At 54.8% G+C, this 21,373-nt stretch overlaps 1 protein-coding gene across 1 annotated transcript; it reads left to right on the top strand.

The window, feature by feature from the left end:
* The first annotated feature begins 19,048 nt into the window (after window positions 1–19,048).
* On the top strand, window positions 19,049–20,309 carry LOC100217048 (uncharacterized). The gene has a single exon (NM_001143420.1). It carries the CDS (start codon window positions 19,188–19,190, stop codon window positions 19,914–19,916), a length of 729 nt encoding a protein of 242 aa, NP_001136892.1. The 5' UTR covers window positions 19,049–19,187; the 3' UTR covers window positions 19,917–20,309.
* Window positions 20,310–21,373: the final 1,064 nt, after the last annotated feature.

The raw sequence follows: 21,373 nt of genomic DNA, 5'->3' as shown, positions 1-21,373 counted from the left end.
TGGCTGTAGCCCGGGTGCACGGTCGGGGTCCAAGCTCTCGGGCTGGTATGTTGACGCTGTCAACGATTTGGCCGGAGCCGGTTTTTGCGAGAGCAGCCCCCGAGCCTCTGCACAGGGCGAGAGGGCGATCAGGGACAGACTCGACTTTTTACATACGCCCCTACGTCGCCTTTCCGCAAGGAGGAGGGGGGGAGTGCGCCATGCTACCCTCGATGGGCACCGAACATGGTGTCTCCGGTGAGCTGCAAGCGGGTAATCCGAGTGGACGTCCGTGCCCCGTTCGTTGGGGGTCGGCTAGGGGCCCAGAGGCACGCCCAAAAGTACCTGCGGGTGATTTGCCGGACCTGGTCCCCTGGTGACGGGGTCCGAGGGCTCGATGCCTCCCTCCGATGGGATTCCGTTACAAGATCGTTCCCGCTGGTCTCGGAAATGTCCTAGGGTACCTCGGGAGCGCAGCCCGAGCCTTGGTTATGTATCGAACGTACCCCTGGTCATCCCTCGCTCGGTGTCTGAGGCGACTGTGAACCCTTCGGGGGCCAGCCTTCGAACCCTTGATCAGTAATGGGCGCGGAGCCCGAGTAGCCTGAGGCGGCCATGGAACCCTTCGGGGGGCTGGCCTTCGAACCCCTGACCAGTAGTGGGTGTCGGGCCCACGCGATCTGAGGCGGCTGTTGAACCCTTCGGAGGGCCAGCCTTCGAACCCCTAATCAGTAGTGGGGGGCTCGGAGCCCGGTTCCTTCGCGGAGAAGGATCCCTTTCGGGGTATCCCCCTTTCCCGGTCCCTGTTGCAAGAGATAGAGAAAGAGAAAAACGGAAAAGGATACGAAATCGGACGACATGGCGTACCTTTTCTGACGCGATTATTACGACGAAGGTGAAGCGTCGCGCGCTCCTCCTGCCAGAGGCGCCGCGTGTCCCGCCGCGGAGTTAATGCGACGGGGCGAGTGGTTGGCGGGGCGGCTGTTGCGCGCGTGCGATCCGTTCGAGGAACGGGTCACGGGTGCACCGTCTCCACGCCGTGAGAGGAGGCTCTCTTGCTGTCCCAGGATGGGACGTGAGCCTGGCTGACGACGTGACTGCTGCGCCCGCCCGCCTGCCACCGCTATTACTGTCGGCCCTCTTTCGGTCGCTTTGACCGACGCGCCAGGCTGGCGCTGTTGGGTCGCCTCGAGTCGCGGCATTGGCTCCGCAACCGAAGAGGCGCGATGGTGGCACAAGTGGCGGTGCGGTTGCTTGCATGCAGCAACTGGCGCGCCGGTTGCTCGACGCGTGGGGCTGGGTTCCCAAGCTGGCGTGTCAGAAGTTGGAGAAGCGCGTCCATCTGGCGCGGTTGCATGCCGCCTGCATGGCTGCCCGCCCCTTCTGCCCGTTGGTCTGGGCGGAAATGGGGGGTCGCTTGTAACCGCTGGACGGTCGTGCGCACCACGCGCGGCGGTCTGGCTTCTTCTGCCCTGAGCCGGCTTGCATGACATGCGGGACCCAGCCCCCGAGTCGCAGGGGAGGGCCTTGGAGCGTGTTGGAGAAGACTCAGCCCGTGGCGCCTGGGGGCGCACGTAGGAAGAGTTGCCTTTAAAAGGAGGGAGACTCCTTTCGGAAGGCAACCATGTCTTCTTCCTCCCTTAAGCGTCGTGTCTTCCCATCTTCCAAGCCCCCGGATGGGGGGTATCCGCCGCCTTCCCGCCTCCTCGTTGGAGGAACGCAACTCCATGGGAGTTGGTACCTCTCAGCCATCGTTCGGCTTCAAGGATTTTCATCACGCAGCCTGGCCACGCTCCGCCACCGGTGGCCACCCAAGATGGTGACCTCTAGTTCGACGGTGGGGGAAGCGGGCCAGGCCGCGGCCTCTACTCCTCCCTCGGCCTCAAGGATTTTCGTCATCCAGGCCAAGATGGAAGATGAGGCGAGTCGGGGGGCCGCCCCCGCGTGGGTCGGCTGCCCTTTTCTTCCCCCCGCGCCCGGGGGTGAAGGGCGTCCTTGAGCCCCACGGAGACTTCCTCCAGCCATGCCGGGATATGTAGGGCGCTAGTGGCCCTGGATCTCCGTCTCCCTGCCTGAATGGCTGGTTCTCGTCCTCAGCGGGGGGGAGTCCTCCTGCCGTGACACCTGCCCCAAAGATGCTGCCTAAGCCGCTTCGCTGTCTAGGGCAGGGGTGGTTGTCGTCGCGGTTGGAACGGGCGGCAGCGAGCCGCTCATCGTTCTTCAGTTACTCCGCAGGCCTTCCCCCTCGGAGGGGGGTTGTTCGTACCTGCGGAGGTGGGAACCGGAGTTCCGTTGGTAGTGGCATCTCGAATGCCAGTGTTTTTTGTTCATTGTGGCTGTCGGGGCCTGAACATGTATGTAATTTTGGCACGGAGCCGTGTTTTTTCCTCATTTTCGAGCACTAAGTCTCGCCTGTTGATTATCTGAACCGCTTTACCAAGCATGAGTCGCCCCGTGTCAAGGTGACGGGTGAGGTATCCGTATCCCGGAGGCGTAGGAATCCCTCGGCCCGTTCGGCCTTGTTGTCTGGGGTTCCTCTAGCTTAGTTAAAGAGACCCCTCGGCCGCCCTTCGGTGGACCGAGGCCAGGGGTAGCGATATCAGTATGAACAGAGGCGGAGTTGGCTCGAGAATGGGAACCTGGTTGGCCGGAGCTTAGTCGTGTTGTCCGTCAGCGGAGCCGACGCCGAAGTCGATCAGTCGAGGCCTCGGGTCAGGCTGGCGCCCTTGGAAGCCGGTTGACCGAGGCCCCAGGGGTAACCGGTCGAGCCACCTGCTCGGGCCGGATTCCCGGAGGAGTCCCTGGGCCGCGTCGCCGCCCGAGGCTGGGTCGGGCTTTGCTGAAGACGTCGTCGATGCCGAGGGTGCTACGGCTCCCTTCAGCGTGAAGACCCGAGCCTGCAGGATCAGATCATCTTGTAGCGTGCGCTTTCTGCGGCCGCCGAGGCCAGAAAAAACACACCCTCGCCACGCTTGCGAAGCTGCGCCTTTTTTCCTCTTGTTTCGAGCATCTGGACTCTGTCGGTAACAGGGATGTTTGTGTGAGCGAGAGTTGCTTTTCGCGGAAGGGACGAGTGAGGTATCCGTATCCCAGAGGCGTGGGAATCCCTCGGCTCGGTCGGCCTTGCCGCTTACGCGTACTTTCACCCGTCCATGAGGCCCTGTCCCCGACTTAGTCGAGAAAGCTTGAAGGACTGCTTCGGCAGGAGAGCTTCCGAACGTGAAGACTTGTTCGGTCCACGGAGTCGCTTTATCCGAGCGCAAGTTACTTATCGCAGAAGGTGATGAGTGAGGTATCCGTATCCCGGAGGCGTAGGAGTCCCTCGGCTCGGTCAGCCTTGGCTGCTTACGTGTACTCCGTCGTTTCCAGGATCCGCTTTCCGAAGTAGTCAAGAAGCACGAAAGAAATCCTGCTAAAAAGAGATCCTTTTTCGAGGAAAAATTCGACGCAGAGGGGGTCTCCCCCCTTTTAGCCCCCGAGGGAGGGTCGGGCTTTGCCGAGGCTAAGCCGACCCTTCCTTGACGACTAAACTTTGCGTAGGTGCGAGGTATATGAACAACTTGAAAACATCTTAAGGGTAGAAGCGACGTAGCTGTTTGATGTTCCAAGCGTTGCCGTAGATTTCGCCTTGATTGTTGGCCAGCTTGTATGTTCCGGGCTTCAGAACTTTGGCGATGACGAATGGCCCTTCCCAGGGGGCGTGAGCTTGTGCCTCCCTCGGGCGTCTTGCCGCAGCCGAAGCACCAGATCGCCCACCTGGAGTTCTCGGGACCGGACCCCTCGGGCGTGGTAGCGTCGCAGGGACTGTTGGTACCGCGCCGAGTGTAGTAAGGCCCTGTCCCGAGCTTCCTCTAGCTGGTCCAGCGATTCCTCTCGGCTAGCTTGGTTGCTTTGTTCGGTGTAGGCCCTCGCCCTCGGGGAGCCGTATTCTAGGTCAGTGGGCAAGATAGCTTCAGCCCCGTAGACCAGGAAAAACGGCGTGAAGCCCGTGGCACGACTCGGCGTCGTCCTTAGGCTCCAGACCACCGAGGGGAGTTCCTTCATCCATCGCTTGCCGAATTTGTTGAGGTCGTTGTAGATCCGAGGCTTGAGCCCTTGTAGAATCATGCCGTTGGCACGCTCTACTTGCCCATTCGACATGGGATGAGCCACGGCGGCCCAGTCCACCCGGATATGGTGATCCTCGCAAAAATCCAAGAATTTTTTGCCGGTGAACTGGGTGCCGTTGTCGGTGATGATGGAGTTCGGGACCCCGAAGCGATGGATGATGTTGGTGAAGAACGCCACCGCCTGCTCGGACCTGATGCTGTTCAGAGGTCGGACCTCGATCCACTTGGAGAATTTGTCGATGGCGACCAGCAGGTGCGTGTAGCCCCCGGGCGCCTTCTGCAAGGGACCGACGAGGTCCAGACCCCATACAGCGAAGGGCCAAGTGACGGGTATTGTCTGCAGAGCCTGAGCGGGCAGGTGCGTCCGCTTCGCATAGAATTGGCACCCTTCGCAGGTGCGGACAATTCTAGTGGCGTCAGCCACCGCCGTTGGCCAGTAGAAGCCTTGCCGGAAAGCATTTCCGACAAGGGCTCGGGGCGCTGCGTGGTGGCCGCAAGCCCCCGAGTGTATTTCTTGTAGCAGTTCCCGACCTTCGGCGATGGAGAGGCATCGCTGGAGGATGCCCGAGGGGCTGCGATGGTAGAGCTCCTCTTCGTCGCCCAGCAAGACGAATGACTTGGCGCGTCGCGCTACCCGCCGAGCCTCGACTTGGTCGAGGGGTAGCTCTCCTCGACGGAGATATTGCAGGTACGGGGCCTGCCAATCTTGATCCGGCGTGGCCCCGCTCTGCCCTTCCTCGACGTTCAGTGCCTCACCCTCGGAGGCCGAGGGTACCTTGGGCTGTGTCGAGGGTACCTCGGGCTGTGCCGAGGGTACCTCGGGCTCGGGCGCGTCGTCGAGCTTGACGGAGGGTTGATGCAGATCCCGGGAGAAGACGTCCGGGGGGACTGTCGTTCGCCCCGAGGCTATCTTAGCCAGCTCGTCTGCGGTTTCGTTGTAGCGCCGAGCGATGTGGTTGAGCTCGAGCCCGAAGAACTTGTCTTCCAGGCGCCGAACCTCGTCGCAGTAGGCCTCCATCTTTGGGTCGCGGCAGTGGGAGTTCTTCATGACTTGGTCGATGACGAGCTGCGAATCACCGCGGGCGTCGAGGCGTCTGACCCCTAGCTCGATGGCGATCCGCAATCCGTTGACCAGAGCTTCGTACTCGGCCACATTGTTGGACGCCGGGAAATGGAGGCGCAGCACGTAGCGCAAGTGCTTTCCGAGGGGCGAGATGAAGAGCAGGCCTGCGCCGGCCCCCGTCTTCATCAGCGACCCGTCGAAAAACATGGTCCAGAGCTCCGGTTGGATCGGAGTCGTTGGCAGCTGGGTGTCGACCCACTCGGCCACGAAATCCGCCAACACCTGGGACTTGATGGCCTTCCGAGGGGCGAACGAGATCGTTTCGCCCATGATTTCCACCGCCCACTTTGCGATCCTACCCGAGGCCTCTCGGCACTGGATGATCTCCCCCAGGGGGAAGGATGACACCACAGTTACCGGATGAGACTCGAAGTAGTGCCGCAGCTTCCGCCTTGTCAGGATCACAACATACAGCAGCTTTTGAACTTGCGGGTAGCGGATCTTAGTCTCGGACAGCACTTCGCTGATGAAGTAGACCGGCCTCTGAACGGGCAATGCATGCCCTTCCTCTTGCCTTTCGACCACAATCGCGGCGCTAACCACCTGAGTGGTCGCGGCGACGTAGACCAAGAGGGCTTCTCCGTCCGCCGGGGGCACCAAGACAGGCGCCTTTGTAAGGAGCGCCTTCAGGTTGCCGAGGGCTTCCTCGGCCTCGGGGGTCCAAGCGAAACACTCGGCCTTCCTTAAGAGGCGGTACAGAGGCAGACCTCTTTCGCCGAGGCGTGAGATGAAGCGGCTCAGGGCCGCGAGGCATCCCATGACCCTCTGTACCCCTTTTAAGTCCTTGATGGGTCCCATGCTGGTGATGGCCGCGATCTTCTCCGGGTTGGCTTCGATGCCTCGCTCGGAGACGATGAACCCTAGGAGCATGCCTCGGGGCACCCCGAAGATACACTTCTCAGGATTAAGCTTGACTCCTTTCGCCTTGAGACACCGGAATGTCACTTCAAGGTCGGAGAGGAGGTCGGAGGCCTTCCTTGTCTTGACTACGATGTCATCGACGTAGGCCTCGACTGTGCGACCGATGTGTTCGCCGAACACATGGTTCATGCACCGCTGGTACGTCGCGCCCGCATTCCTCAAACCGAACGGCATGGTGACATAGCAGTACATGCCGAACGGCGTGATGAAAGAAGTCGCGAGCTGGTCGGACTCTTTCATCCGGATCTGGTGATACCCTGAGTAGGCATCGAGGAAGGACAGGGTTTCGCACCCAGCGGTGGAATCCACGATTTGGTCGATGCGAGGCAGAGGGTAGGGAACCTTCGGACATGCTTTGTTGAGACCAGTGTAGTCTACACACATCCGCCATTTCCCCCCTTTCTTCCTCACAAGCACAGGGTTGGCAAGCCATTCGGGATGGAATACCTCTTTGATGAACCCTGCTGCCATTAGCTTGTGGATCTCTTCGCCAATCACTCTGCGCTTCTCCTCGTCGAATCGGCGCAGAGGCTGCCTGACGGGTCGGGCTCCGGCCCGAATATCCAGCGAGTGCTCGGCGACATCCCTCGGTATGTCGGGCATGTCCGAGGGACTCCACGCAAAGACGTCGGCGTTCACGCGGAGAAAGTCGACGAGCACTGCTTCCTATTTGGGGTCGAGCCCGGAACCGATCCGGACCTGCTTGGTGGTGTCGCCACTGGGGTCGAGAGGGACGGCCTTGACCGTCTCCGCTGGCTCGAAGTTGCCGGCATGGCGCTTCACGTCTGGCACCTCCTTGGAGAGGTTCTTCAGGTCGGCGATGAGGGCCTCGGACTCGGCGAGGGCCTCGGCGTACTCCACGCACTCCACGTCGCATTCGAACGCGTGTTTGTACGTGGGGCCGACGGTGATGACCCCGTTGGGGCCCGGCATCTTGAGCTTCAAGTAGGTGTAGTTGGGGATGGCCATGAACTTCGCGTAGCATGGCCTCCCTAGCACGGCGTGGTAGGTTCCTCGGAACCCGACCACCTCGAACGTCAGGGTCTCCCTTCGGAAGTTGGAGGGTGTCCCGAAGCAGACGGGGAGGTCGAGTCGCCCGAGGGGCTGGACGCGCTTCCCAGGGATGATCCCGTGGAAGGGCGCAGCGCCTGCTCGGACGGAGGACAGATCGACGCGCAGGAGCTTGAGGGTCTCGGCGTAGATGATGTTGAGGCAGCTGCCCCCATCCATCAGGACCTTGGTGAGCCTGACATCGCCGACAACGGGGTCGACGACGAGCGGGTATTTCCCCGGGCTCGGCACATGATCGGGGTGGTCGGCCTGGTCGAAAGTGATGGGCTTGTCGGACCAGTCTAGGTAGACTGGCGCCGCCACCTTCACCGAGCAGACCTCCCGGCGCTCTTGCTTGCGGTGCCGAGCCGAGGTATTCGCCGCATGCCCTCCATAGATCATGAAGCAGTCGCTGACCTCGGGGAATTCTCCTGCTAGGAGATCTTCGTTCTTGTCGTCGTCGCGGGTCCTGCCACCCTCGGCGGGTGGCCCGGCCCTGTGGAAGTGACGCCGAAGCATAACGCACTCCTTGAGGGTGTGCTTGACGGGCCCCTGATGGTAGGGGCACGACTCCTTGAGCATCTTGTTGAAGAGGTTTGCACCTCCGGGGGGCTTCCGAGGGTTCTTATACTCGGCGGCGGCGACAAGGTCCGCGTCAGCGGCGTCGCGTTTCGATTGCGACTTCTTCTTGCCTTTCTTCTTGGCGCCGCACGGAGCAGACGCCTCGGGAGCTTCTTCCGATGGGCGGCCCTGGGGCTGCTTGTCCTTTCGGAAGATAGCCTCGACCGCCTCCTGGCCAGAGGCGAACTTGGTGGCGATGTCCATCAGCTCGCTCGCCCTGGTGGGGGTTTTGCGACCCAGCTTGCTCACCAGGTCGCGGCAAGTGGTGCCGGCGAGGAACGCGCCGATGACATCCGAGTCGGTGATGTTGGGCAGCTCGGTGTGCTGCTTCGAGAATCGCCGGATGTAGTCCCGAAGCGGCTCCCCGGCTGTTGCCGGCAGCTTCGAAGGTCCCAAGAATTCCCGGGGCGCACGTATGTGCCCTGGAAATTGCCAGCGAAGGCTTGGACCAAGTCGTCCCAGTTGGAGATCTGCCCCGGAGGCAGGTGCTCCAACCAGGCGCGAGCAGTGTCGGAGAGGAACAGGGGGAGGTTACGGATGATGAGGTTGTCGTCGTCCGTTCCACCCAGTTGGCAGGCAAGGCGGTAGTCCGCGAGCCACAGTTCCGGTCTCGTTTCCCCCGAGTACTTCGTGATAGTAGTCAGGGGTCGGAACCGGGTCGGGAATGGCGCCCGTCGGATGGCCCGACTGAAGGCCTGCGGACCGGGTGGTTCGGGCGAGGGACTCCGATCCTCCCCGCTGTCGTAGCGCCCCCCACGCCTGGGGTGGTAGCCTCGGCGCACCCTTTCGTCGAGGTGAGCCCGACGGTCGCGTCGATGGTGCTCGTTGCCGAGGTGGCCCGGGGCCGCAGGCGCGGTGTTGCGCGTGTGCCCGGTGTAGACCGAGGCTTCCCGCATGAATCGGGAAGTCGCGGCATGAGGTTCCGAGGGATAACCTTGCCTTCGGGAGGCAGTGCTCTCGGCCCGCCGGGCCGCAGCGCCTTCCAGGAGATTCTTGAGTTCTCCCTGGATTCGCCGACCCTCGGTGGTTGACGGCTCCGGCATCGCGCGGATGAGCATCGCTGCGGTTGCCAGGTTCTGACCAACCCCGCTGGATGCGGGCGGCGGCCTGATCCTGACATCGTTGGCGACGCGGTGATGGAGACCTTGGGGCAGGTGACGTATTTCTCCGGCCAGGGGTTGGCCCACCCATGCCTGTCCGACGTCCCGACGGATCGGCTCAAGCGCTCCTGTTCCCTCGTTGAGCCTGGCCTGCACCTCGTGGACTTGCTCGAGTTGTGGGTCGTAACCCCCCGCCGGAGCGGGGACCACAGCTAGCTCCCGTGGGATGTCGGCGCGAGGCACCGGCCTAGGGAGATCACCGTCCTCCGGCATGCCAAGATGGTTGCCTTCGGAGGGATCCCCTAGCTCGATGTGGAAACATTCGCGGCTTGGGCCGCAGCTCTCGTCGCCAAGGCTGCGGCTTCCATCGGAACAGTCGGATAGGCAGTAGTCACATGCGGTCATGAAGTCCCGCACGGCACTGGGGTTGCCAAGTCCGGAGAAATCCCAAGCGATGTTGGGATCGTCATCTTCCTCAGACCCAGAGGGCCCGTAGGTCGAGACGTCCGTCAGTCGGTCCCAAGGCGACCGCATACGGAACCTCAGTGGGGTTGCACTCGCCTCAATGAGAGCGCCCGCCAAAACGAGGTCGTTTGGCGGGTTGAGGCCGAGTCGAAATGACGCAAGATGGGAGTTAGTCGGTACCTTTTTGTCGACGAGGAGCGACGTAGTCACATCGGGGACTGGTTGCACCGTCAACTCTGGTTCGAGGGCGACGTCCTGCAGGCTTTCCGCGAGCGCGCCGGCGTCGTCTTCTTGCTCGGGGTCAGCGTGCCGCGGGGGGACGGCGCTTGCCTCCGTCTTGAACGCGAGGTCGACGTCCGGCGTGCCTTCCGTCGGGGCGTCGGGGGCGTCGATTCGCTCGACGGCCGACGAAGCGCGGCCTCCCACCTGGCCTTGACGGCCCCGCCTCCTCCTCCGTTGGCGGGGGAGAGAACGGAGCGAGCCCGAATGTTGCCCTTCCACCACGCGGGGAAGACGTCGTCGATTCCGCCGCCGGCGGGCGGGTTGTCGGCCGCCATTGTCGTAGTCGCGCGGCGGTGGAAGAAGTATCATGCCGTAGCTGCCGTCGAAGGACATGAACTCAAGAGTCCCGAAACGAAGCACCGTCCCGGGCCGGAGAGGTTGCTGGAGACTGCCCATCTGGAGCTTGACGGGGAGCTGTTCGTCAGCACGCAGCAGGCCCCTACCTGGCGCGCCAACTGTCGGCGTTTCGAGACAGGGGGGTCCCTAAGCCGACGAGTGAGTGTGCTGCGTGCCCCAGCCCAGATGGGTCGAGCGCGTGGGCGAGCGCGAAGGGGGGAGAGGCGAGGTGGCCGGAGTCGAGCGTGAGAGAGGTGGAAGTCCCGCGGCCTTCGTGTTCGTCCCGCGCCCAGGTCAGGTGCGCTTGCAGTAGGGGGGTTACAAGCGTCCACGCGGGTGAGGGAAGCGAGCGGCCCCAAGAGAGCGCCTGTCCTGTCCTCGGTCCCGCGCGGCCAACCTTCTCTAAGAAGGCCCTGGTCCTCCCTTTTATAGTTGTAAGGAGAGGATCCAGGTGTACAATGGGGGGGTGTAGCAGAGTGCTACGTGTCTAGCGGAGGGAGAGCTAGCGCCCTAGGTACATGCCAATGTGGCAGCCGGAGAGATCTGGGCACCCTGCTGGCGTGATGTCGTGGCTGTCGGAGGTGCGGCGGAGCCTGGCGGAGGGACAGCTGTTGGAGCGGTCGAGTCCCTGCTGACGTCGTCCTGCTTCCGTAAGAGAGCTGGGGGCCGCCGTCGTCATAGAGCTTGTGGAGCGCCATCATTGCCCCTCCGGCGGAGCTGGCCAGATGGGACACCGGTCTTGTTCTCCGTGACCCGAGTCGATTCGGGGTAGGATGATGATGGCGCTTCCTGTTGACGTGGCGGTCTGTGCCCTAGGCAGGGCGACGTGGGGGTTCCTCCGAAGCCGAGGTTGAGTCTGCCTTCCGTTGCCGTGGCCGAGCCCGAGCCATGGGGTCGGGCGAGGCGGAAGTCGTTCGGCCGAGGCCAGGGCGGAGTCCGAGCCCTGGGGTCGGGCGAGGCGGAGTTTCGTCGTCTTCCGGGTCTTAGCCCGAGTCCGAGCCCTGGGGTCGGGCGGAGCGGAGTTTCATCATCTTCCGGGTCTTAGCCCGAGTCCGAGCCCTGGGGTCGGGCGGAGTGGAGTTCGCCGTCTTCCGGGTCTTAGCCTGAGTCCGAGCCCTGGGGTCGGGCGGAGCGGAGTTCGCCGTCTTCCGGGTCTTAGCCCGAGTCCGAGCCCTGGGGTCAGGCGGAGCGGAGTTCGCCGTCTTCCGGGTCTTAGCCCGAGTCCGAGCCCTGGGGTCGGGCGGAGCGGAGTTCGCCGTCTTCCGGGTCTTAGCCCGAGTCCGAGCCCTGGGGTCGGGCGGAGCGGAGTTTGCCGTCTTCCGGGTCTTAGCCCGAGTCCGAGCCCTGGGGTCGGGCGGGGCGGAGTTCGCCGTGGTGCCTTTGGCAAGGCCTGACTGCCTGTCAGACTCACTCTATCGAGTGGCACTACAGTCGGAGTGGCGCAGGCGGCGCTGTCCTTCTGTCAGACTGGCCAGTGGAGCGGTGGAGTGACGGCGGTCACTTCGGCTCTGCCGGGGGCGCGTGTCAGGATGAAGGTGTCAGGCCACCTTTGCGTTAAATGCCCCTGCAATTTGGTCAGTCGGTGTGGCGATTTAGTCAAGGTTGCTTCTGAGCGAAGCCAAGGCCTCGGGCGAGCCGGTGATGTGTCCGCCATAAAAAGGGGGCCTCGGGCGAGACGGAAGTCTCTCGATGTCGGATGCCCTTGGCCGAGGCTAGGCTCGGGTGAAGCGTGATCGAGTCACTCGTGTGGACTGATCCCTGACTTAATCGTACCCATCAGGCCTTTGCAGCTTTATGCTGATGGGGGTTACCAGCTGAGAATTAGGCGTCTTGAGGGTACCCCTAATTATGGTCCCCGACAGATAGTTACTCCTAACATGATATGACTTAGGTCTCGATCTTCCGAAAGGTTCAAATAACTATCGATTTGGGCAGATTCGAGACACACCGATCCGGTTTCAAATCCGAAGAAATGAACCCTGCAACCTTAGCACCACGAATCCTCTGGTTACCAACCAAGCTGCAGCTCGATTGACCTTGCCAAGAAGGCTTACTCTTGCCTGCGGAATCGAAGAACACGAGCAAGTGCCCGGAGAAGAAACCAAATCACAGAAAGTATTCGATTCAACTCACGAATGGGGTTCCACAACCGAATGAAGGGTGTCCTATTCTTGATAGAATGAAACTAAGAAAACCCAACCCTAGAGGAGGGGGTGGTGGTTGGATAAAGGAGTTTGGGGCGTCTATGACCCCCTCGTCGCAACCCTAGTGGGCCAAGACAAGATACACGACCCAAAGGGCCAAAGACAGTGGCGCAGCACTGAGACAGATTCTGGACACCAACTTGTGGAATATTTTTTCGTCGACTCCTCATGAATTTGGACCTGGTACCAGCTCTATTTGAATGTTTATCTTCTTAGCTTTCCATCCATATAAAGATCACCCAAATCCGAGTCTGTATGTGACCTGGACGGCCATTTTAGCACAGACTGCTCCTGGAGCCCAGAAACAGACCTGAGGTCGGTTGGTTTGGGCCTCCCTCTTGACTCGTTTGTCCTTGCTGGCCCTCCACCCTCCAATCCCTTCTCCAAGTATTCCTTGGCCTTCTCCATGGTTCCTAATCACAATATAATCATTTGGTAGTTGTCTATTCTCATAATCATATTAAGAGGAGTTTAGGAATGAGCTCACCTCTAGATTCAATTGTCGTGCTCGAGCTCTAGTGATTGGACCTTGGACATTCAGTGGAGGATTATTGTTCGTATCTATAGGAGTGATGTCCTCATCATAACATGCCTCTAAAATCATACTCTAGACACACAGACCAACACGAGTCTTTGGCAACTCTCTAGGATCATAGACCATCCTCATAAACCAACACGAATCTTTCATACACACTTTTTCTCACTCGTGTGCTCCTGAGAAAACTTCTCGCTCAGTCACCCATCACAAAATTTCTCTGAGCCTAAGCAATCGTGCACACCTAAGCAAACTTTCTTGTTGGTCACTCATCCCAAAATTAATTTGAGCCAAACACGATTAACCTAGAGGTGCTTTCGAGATACATTTTTGAAAAAAAGGTGCACCTTTTGGTATAAGTATTCCATCAATCCTATTAAACCTAGGGTCAGTATATCACAATCTTGGATTTTAGGAAAAAACTAAGGTAAAATTGATGTGTCCAATACACATATAGATTTCATTTTTGACAATCTACGTATGCATGAAAAGATAACTTGATAATCTAACCAAACTTCGATTTGATGTTAAATTTCATACCGTGTCAACATGAATTGTCGAAACAATTCATCATCTATAATTTTCCAAGATGCTATGACACCGTCTTTTAGTTTATTGGCCCATTTATCATCTTAGAGCCTATTAGGGGATGTGTTCATGGCCTCATGGGAATGGGGATGATACTCAAGGCTCTCTGTAAATATCCATCTGACTCTCTTAGGATTCAGGTTTTGTTCCAATCTTGTTTTTCTCATGAAATGGACATTCACTGCATTTGTATTGTTAAGATCAAGTCAGGTGAAACATTAGCCCTCTGTTTTTATCTTGTTCATCTATGTTGATTAGTTCTTTCGAATAAAGACTTAAAACCTTGTGAAACTCATATACTTCATATATCCTTGCAACTTTATATCGTGTTTATTTCACTTTTGTTCGTGCTCCAAATTCACTTGCAGGGAAGCCTTCACGATCAGCAAGCTCATCCCATTTAAAATCTAAATGAAGAAAATATATTTTGGTGGTGCTAATATAGGAAAACCGGTTTATGGCTAGGCCAGTTTTTACGGGCCATTACACATTTAAGTTGTATTTTAACTAGTTTTGCAAGAATTTTTAACCCCTATTATAGAATAAGATCACCCTCTTCTTGTATAAATAAAAGAAACACATCAGATTAAGCTAACCAAGACTTACAATAATGAAGAAAAATCTCTCTCTCTCTCTATGTATATGTTTGTGTATATAATGACTTGGACTACTGCATACGAATTATAATAGCTTAAATCTAGCTAACGATGAGATATGAAATTCGATTGTAAAATATATAGGTTACATCGTCCATAGTTTGTATGTGATTCGAACTCATTAGTTCTACTTATGGGCGAGTGAGTTAAACGATTTATACCTATATAATACATAGTCTGATTATAATATATTTTAGATTTCGTTGCAAGGTCAGCATAAGAGCAAGTTTAATAATAGCTTGGATTTAATTCATACCGACTTCTACTGCTTTTACAACGTTTTGTCTCTATGGATTGCAGCCGCAGTGCGAACATCTGGCTTTAATCTGAAACGACTGCTGCTTATAAGGACCTTTGCAGCTTATTTTGTAGCCGATACGTATAATGGTTAGCACTTTACAATTAATATAGGGTCAACTTGTGTCACACCCGGATTTAAGGGATAAAGTCGGATGCGTCTCATACGTGCGCCAAAAATATGCTAAATGTCATTATTACACATAGAAAGTCTTACAAAAATAAATGGTAAATATAAAACGAACTAAAAGTCCATCCATGACGCCATTAAAGCTGACTAGGAGACGCCACCTAGATCAACTCGTACTTTTTATTGTACTGCTCCTCCTGGACCACCTCTTCTTCTCCTGTGAGGGGTTATATATCGCAAAAGTGAACTCACAAAAGATCATAGCTCAACAAGTTGTGAGGAATAATGTGTATAAATCCACCAAAGATAGGAGTTCATGTGAAGTGTAAGGCTGATCAAAAATATATGTTAAAGTTGAGCATTGCTTTTAATAAGTTGGTCAAATTTTATTAGCAATTACTAGATGTAAGTAAATACCATACCAGAATAATAATAAATCAAAATTAATAATAAATCTCAAAGCGATGCAAATGATAAATTGTATTTAATTCCATAATTTAATCATGCGAGAGTCCTGAGCTGCTCATGATCGCGAGCACGGCTAGTATACCAGTTTTACACTTTGCAGAGGTTGTACCCTGTACCCATAAGTCATGTTACCCATCTGCTACGGGGTTGTACGGGCCCCATACACCTCTACTAAGGAATCCCCCGTCTGACCGCCATACCCGCTACAGTTCTAGAAAGAGCAATGCAGGAATCCCCTGTCTGATCGCCATCTCAGCAAAATCAACCCAGGAACCTCCCTACACTCCTACTCCCCTACTACTCTTGCCCATATCGGGTAAGGTAGTTCTCCACTAGCTTTCCTAGTTAGTCAGCCAAGGGCGTCCCATTCCACCCTTGTGGTGGCACGTGTTTCTCAAGTTAAGCTTCATGTTCCAATTAAAATAGTAGTCTTATCATGAACAGAAATAGAACATTAATAAATAATTGGAACATAATCATAATGTAATATCCCAAAACCATATTTAGCAATAGCAATGACTACCCAAAAATTCAGGTGTAAACAAGGTGAAAAGATAATCAGACTAGGGTGACCTATTGGGCTCCATCAAAATTAAGCCTATGCATGAACAAATGATTATAAAGAACCTTATTGGGTAATAAAAATGGTCAAGGGCACAACTTGCCTTCAATGAGCTCCTGCTCAACAACTTCTACCTGCTGAACACCAGAATCCTCGACCACTGGCTCTTCTACTCGCCACAATACAAACAAGCATGGTACAAGGGAGAAATTAACATCATACCAAACATGTATTCAAAATATATAATAATAATCTACGCATCGTAACGAGATCATAGGAAAAAGAATCACTAAATTCGGAGTTACGGATTTCAAGATATGATTTTCCGAATGTTTCATGTATTTGGTACAAGATTAATTAAGTTATCAAATTAAATATGAGTTTCCTGCTAAAACAGAGACACTAGGTAATAAACGATATTAAAACAAAATTATAGGAACTAGAATGGATCAATTTAGACTTAATATGATTTTTCTATAAATTAAACAAGTTCTAGGGTTATTTTTATACTTAGAAATTCATTTCTTAAATTAATTTCCTGATTTAATCTTTGTTTGGACTGTGCGCAAGATTAAGCAGAAACACAAGGGCCTCTGCGCAAGAACTCCTAGACTCGGAACACTATACGCGGTACCACAGATTGATAACCTAGAGCCAGAGGGTCTCTTATGCAATACTGACACGGCCGGACGAGTATAGATGTTTCCTCGCCGTCGGATTAGAAACTAATGACGCAGATTAAACTAACTTCATCCCGAAACGGTACGCAACCGAGCAGTTAGATCAGTGATCCATGGTCCACATCCACCAAGCCCGCGATACGCCACTATTGGATCCAAAGCCAACGGTCCGGATCCCACTGGGCGAAGGGGTATCTCACTTATAATCGTGGTCGCACATCTCAAATCGAACGGTGCGACATGCCCTTCTCCCTCCCGCGGCCTGGTGACGGCGGCGGTCGCGCCCGCACGGCGGCACCATCACCGGCGTGAGTGTAAGTGCAATCAACCCCAAGTGAGGGTTTTGGTGATTTAATGACAAAACAAATAAGGGTACTAACAGTTTTTGTTCTCAGTGTATGATTAGAAAGAAACAGGAACTTAAGGAAGCACCAAGGACTTCATGCAACGGACGTATAAAAATTTATGTAAAATCTTGTGTTGTATGATATAATTCTTCCTTATTCTTTTCCGCACAGGTATATGTGTTTGCTATAGCTCAAGTCCCCAAATTCAAAAGCTATTTTTTGAAAACCAAAAATCACTTTAACATTATTTGGTTGACCATGGTTAGAGTTGAGAAACCTAGAGTGTTCTTGCTCAAAAGCAGCTGAACTTCTTCAACTGCAGCTGAGCTTTACAGCTGAACTTAACTTCAGCTGTGATGAGCTTCTTCAGCTGTAGCTGAGCTGGACTTCAGCTGAGTTGAACTTTCAACTCCAGCTGAAATTCAACTTCAGCTGTGGACCTCTTTGACCATACCTAGTTGAACTTGCCCCGGGCAGCTGAGCTAGGGTTTTCACTCCAAAACTCTCTGGTCTAGACCAGCTGAACTGGTCCTGGGGGGCAGCTCAACTGGTCTCTGACCCTCTGACTTCTGATCTGCAGTCTGCGAGTCAGACTGGCAGTTAGGTCACCAGGGGTGTCAGGGGGCGGTTCAACCGCCCTAGGGGGCGGTTCAACCGGTCCTGTCCTGTCTGACCCGCCTGCAGGTCAGTCTGCCAGTCAGTTTGGCAGTCAGACTGGCAGACAGTCTGCTGACCTGTCAGGGGGCGGTTCAACCGCCCTAGGGGGCGGCTCAACCGGTTTTCTGCGAGGTTTCTGGTCAAACGGCTAGTTTTTGAGCCTTGACTATAAATAGAACCCTCTCTCTCTTCTTCAATGTGGCTGGACACTGACACATTTATTGCTCACCTAACTTGAGACAAAGCACTCATCTCTCCATCTTTCTCACACTTAAATCTTCCTCAAGATTCAACCTTGTTGGAGGATCTCTTGGGTGTGAGGTTTGTGCTTGTGCTCACGATTTGGCTTTCCTCTCCCAACTCTTTTTACAAAGACTTGAGCTTGTGCAAACCCCTCTTGTGCTTTCTTGGTGTTCTTGAAACCCTAGGTTTTCAAGATCTTTTGAGGTTGCTTGGAAGTCTCCAAATTTGTGGACGACCTCAAGAAGTTTGTATCACCCGCTCTTTGAGCTAAGATAAGAAGAGATTGCCTTGACCTTTGTGGTCGGCTTTTGGAGGATTAAGGTTGAAAAAGACTCGGTCCTTTGTGGGCTCCTCAACGGGGAGTAGGACACCTTTGTGGTGTGGCCGAACCTCGGATTAAATCTTGTGTCTTGTGTTCTTGCTTGTTTTTAACTTGAGATATTTTTACTTGCAAGATTGACATAAAGATTTTTCCGTAGAGTTTATCTAGAAGTGAAATAGCCTTTACATATTCATCTTTTCATCCTAACTTAGCTATATCTTACTTCTCACAAGAACTCGCGAAATACTTTTTCGAGTAGATTTTAGTCTAAAGTTTATAAAACAGTTGGATTGGTTCAGAGTGGTTCAACTTGCGCACGTAGCTGTTGAACCGGCCTGCACCAGTCGAACTGTGTATTTAACAATCTTTCGAAGTTTGTTGTGAAAATTTTCAGATTAGCCTATTCACCCCCCTCTAGGCTACTTTCAGTGAGCCGATTCAGCTCCCTGGCGCACTAATGATCCCCCTTCGATCCGAAACAAGGCCGAGAATAATACGAACACGTGAGTAGGCTTTTCGCCTCTGTTTGTTTCGACTTTTCGCAGCTTCTGGCCACCAAAAGCTGCTGCGGACTGCCAAACACTCAGCTTTTCAGTCAGATTCTATAAAATTCGTTTGGATAAAAACCATTCAAAATCAACATAAACATATAATTGGTTGAGTCGTCGCAATAGTAGTAATCCGTCACTTTATACATCCTGAGCCACATGGACAATTTTATTTTCCTCCACACGTAATCCTAATGATACTCAGATTCTCTATACAACCAGATTTTCTCTACAACTGGATTCTCGGAAAAGCTGGTAAAAAAAAGCTGAACGAAACTGGCCCATCTTTCGCCGGTCGCCGCTGCTACGAGGAGCCGCTCTATACAAAGGTGAAGCATATATACAAGGTCCTATATATAGTATATCAGTCTGATCGTGACGCCTCAACAAATGTCGATACGAAAAACCGGGTTGTTTAGGACGCTTTTTTGGCTTAAGGGCTAACCTGATAGGTTTAGTTTAGTCGGCATTCTTTCAGACATTGAGATATATAATGTTGCAAGCTCGGCTGGTCTGTGTTCCTTCACGGGCATCTTTCGAGATGTCGTTTTCGCGGAAATTGAAGAAAGCGAAAGTTTTTCACGCGATGTCTTCAGCGTGCGTGGTGTAATTCCAGTTTCCAGGAAGGAGCAGAGGAAAAGAACAGACCGCAGTTTTTTTTAAAAAAAAAATTAACAAAAATAAACTGTCAGTGCTGCTGATGCTAAGAGGAAACAGCGGTCGCCCAGTCTACTGCCAAGAATGCAAACGACCCAAGAACTCGTGTAGGGGTCTTGCTTATAAATAGTCATCTTCACTTACAGCGCTCCAACGAGGCAGGCATATATCCGCAGCATCGGAGCGCTCGCAAAACCTCGACACCTTCCTGAATTAGTAGCCGCTAGCTTTAGCTGCTCCCCTTGGACCGGTCGAGCTTGAGCTGATCACTAACCAGTTCTACCAGCTCGATCAGCACCGTAACCTGATGGAGTTCGACCTGCTGAATTATTACAGCCCGGAAGAAGCGCAGCTTGAGCTGATGAACACGATGCTCCAGCTGGAGCAGCTCACCGCGCTCGACGGCCATCGTCAGTCGGCGATGGCACCTGCCTCGCCGCCGATATCCCCGATGCAGACCCACCATGCAGGTCCCCACAGCTTCTCGCCTCTGCCACACACGTCGACGACCACGACCACGACCGCCACCGCCACCGGGTACCCAAAGAAGCAGCACGCACCGCCACGGGCCGTGTACGGCGCCGCCACTTCCAGCGGCCTCGAGCACCACCACCTCCAGCTCCAGGACGGGGGCGCGCTGCAGGCCGGGCCGTCGTCGGCGGCGGCGGCGTCGGCGGACGCGATGCGGGAGGCGATCTTCCGCATCGCCGCGCTGCAGCCGGTGGAGGATCAGACGACTACGGGCCCGGAGCCGGAGGCGGCGGTGCGGCGGGCCCCGAAGCGGCGCAACGTGCGCGTGTCCAAGGACCCGCAGAGCGTGGCGGCGCGGCTGCGGCGGGAGCGCATCAGCGAGCGCATCCGCGCCCTGCAGCGCCTCGTCCCGGGCGGCACCAAGATGGACACGGCCTCCATGCTGGACGAGGCCATCCAGTACGTCAAGTTCCTCAAGTCCCAGCTGCAGTCCCTGCAGCGCGCCGCCGCCTCCCGCCACGCGCCGTGGCAGTACGCGCTCCTTCCCCACGCCGACATGCTGTGACGAACACGAACGCAGTCTCCATCGATCGATCGATCGTTACCATAGAGCTAGCTAGCTTAGCGCGCGCGTCGGTGGTCGTTGGCGTCTCGAGTACCGACGGGACACGACGACACGAACACGATGGCCTCTGCTGATGCTCTTGTACGTAGCGTTGTGTAATTGGGCATCAGCTGCCTCGTGTGAAGATGTAGGAGCCTTGATCGATACATTTGTTGCTGTAGCCGCCGCATACGGCATACCTTGCTAGCTCCAATTTTTTGTTGGAGCCAGCCACAGCCGGTGCATGCATGCGCGTGAGTACGTGCTCTACCGCCCTACTATACGTAGGCGGCTGTACATTTACACTGTGCCCCTTTTTTTCCCATACTCAGGCTATCCGCAACCGTTACCACTAAATTTTTCCCCCTATATCACTTTTCCTTCCTATTTTTCCATCTCCCGCAGCGGTTCCCCCTAAATACTCCCCCTATACCCCACTACCACTATAAAATATCATTTTCTATACCAACTATCAATTTTTTATCTACTAACAATTACTCGTAGACCCACAGCACAGTGTTTAGGGTGATGAACAGTAGCACGCTAGATTGAGGGAGAGAGAGAGGAGGACGGCGGGCTAGGGGGCGGTGCAGGGGGCACCGCTGCGCGCGTGGAGCGCCCCCTGCACGCGCCATGCAAGGGGAGGGGGCTGCCTAGGGGCAGCCTTTGCGGTCAGTCTCATGCAGCGACCCCTTTTCCCCTACTAGAGTGTGTGTGTGTCTGTGTGCGTGATCCATGAATTTCGTTCGGATGCGCCCCAGGGCAAGAAGCACATGTCCTTTCTCGATCTCCTTCATCGGTGCAAGCGACTGGCAAGTCGGCCGACAGGACAAGCTAAGGAGGTGTTTGGTTAGAGGGACTAAAGATTAGTCTCTAGTTTTTAGTCCCTTTTAGTTCCTTTTTTGCCAAACACTAGGACTAAAATATGGACTAAAATGATTTAGTCTTTAGTCCTTCACATAGGTGCTAAAAGAGACTAAAAGTCCATAATTATCATATTGCCCTTACCTTTTTTATAGATAACTAATATTATGAGTATATTCTAAGGGTATTTGAGTCTTTGTATAGTGTATTTAATGACTTTAGAATCTATTTAGTCCCTAAAACCAAACATATAGGGACTAAAGTTTAGTCTTAGGACTAAAGTTTAGTTCTAGGACTAATTGAAACCAAACATGCCCTAAGTTGACCGTCCATCAATGGAGACGGTGGCCGTGTCTCCGCGCGCGGCCGGCCGATTCACTGCCTATTATCTCGCGTCAAGTCCATGTCCATCCGTGCATGTCGTCTTTGCCCAATTGGCAATTGCCCCACTACCCACTGCCTCCATTTGCAATCGCACGGATGAGGCAGGCAGGATGAAGAAATCATCATGTGCTGTCTGCTGTGTTACATTACGGGCATGTTTGGTTTCCTGC

Source organism: Zea mays, chromosome 2, assembly GCF_902167145.1.
Source record: "Zea mays cultivar B73 chromosome 2, Zm-B73-REFERENCE-NAM-5.0, whole genome shotgun sequence".
NCBI lineage: Eukaryota > Viridiplantae > Streptophyta > Magnoliopsida > Poales > Poaceae > Zea > Zea mays.
The sequence above is the reverse complement of the archived record's forward strand: the minus strand, read 5'-3'. Positions and strand labels throughout refer to the sequence as shown.

Coding starts and splice junctions, on each gene's coding strand:
- LOC100217048 (NM_001143420.1), top strand. CDS start 19,188: ATGGAGTTCGACCTGCTGAATTATTACAGCCCGGAAGAAGCGCAGCTT.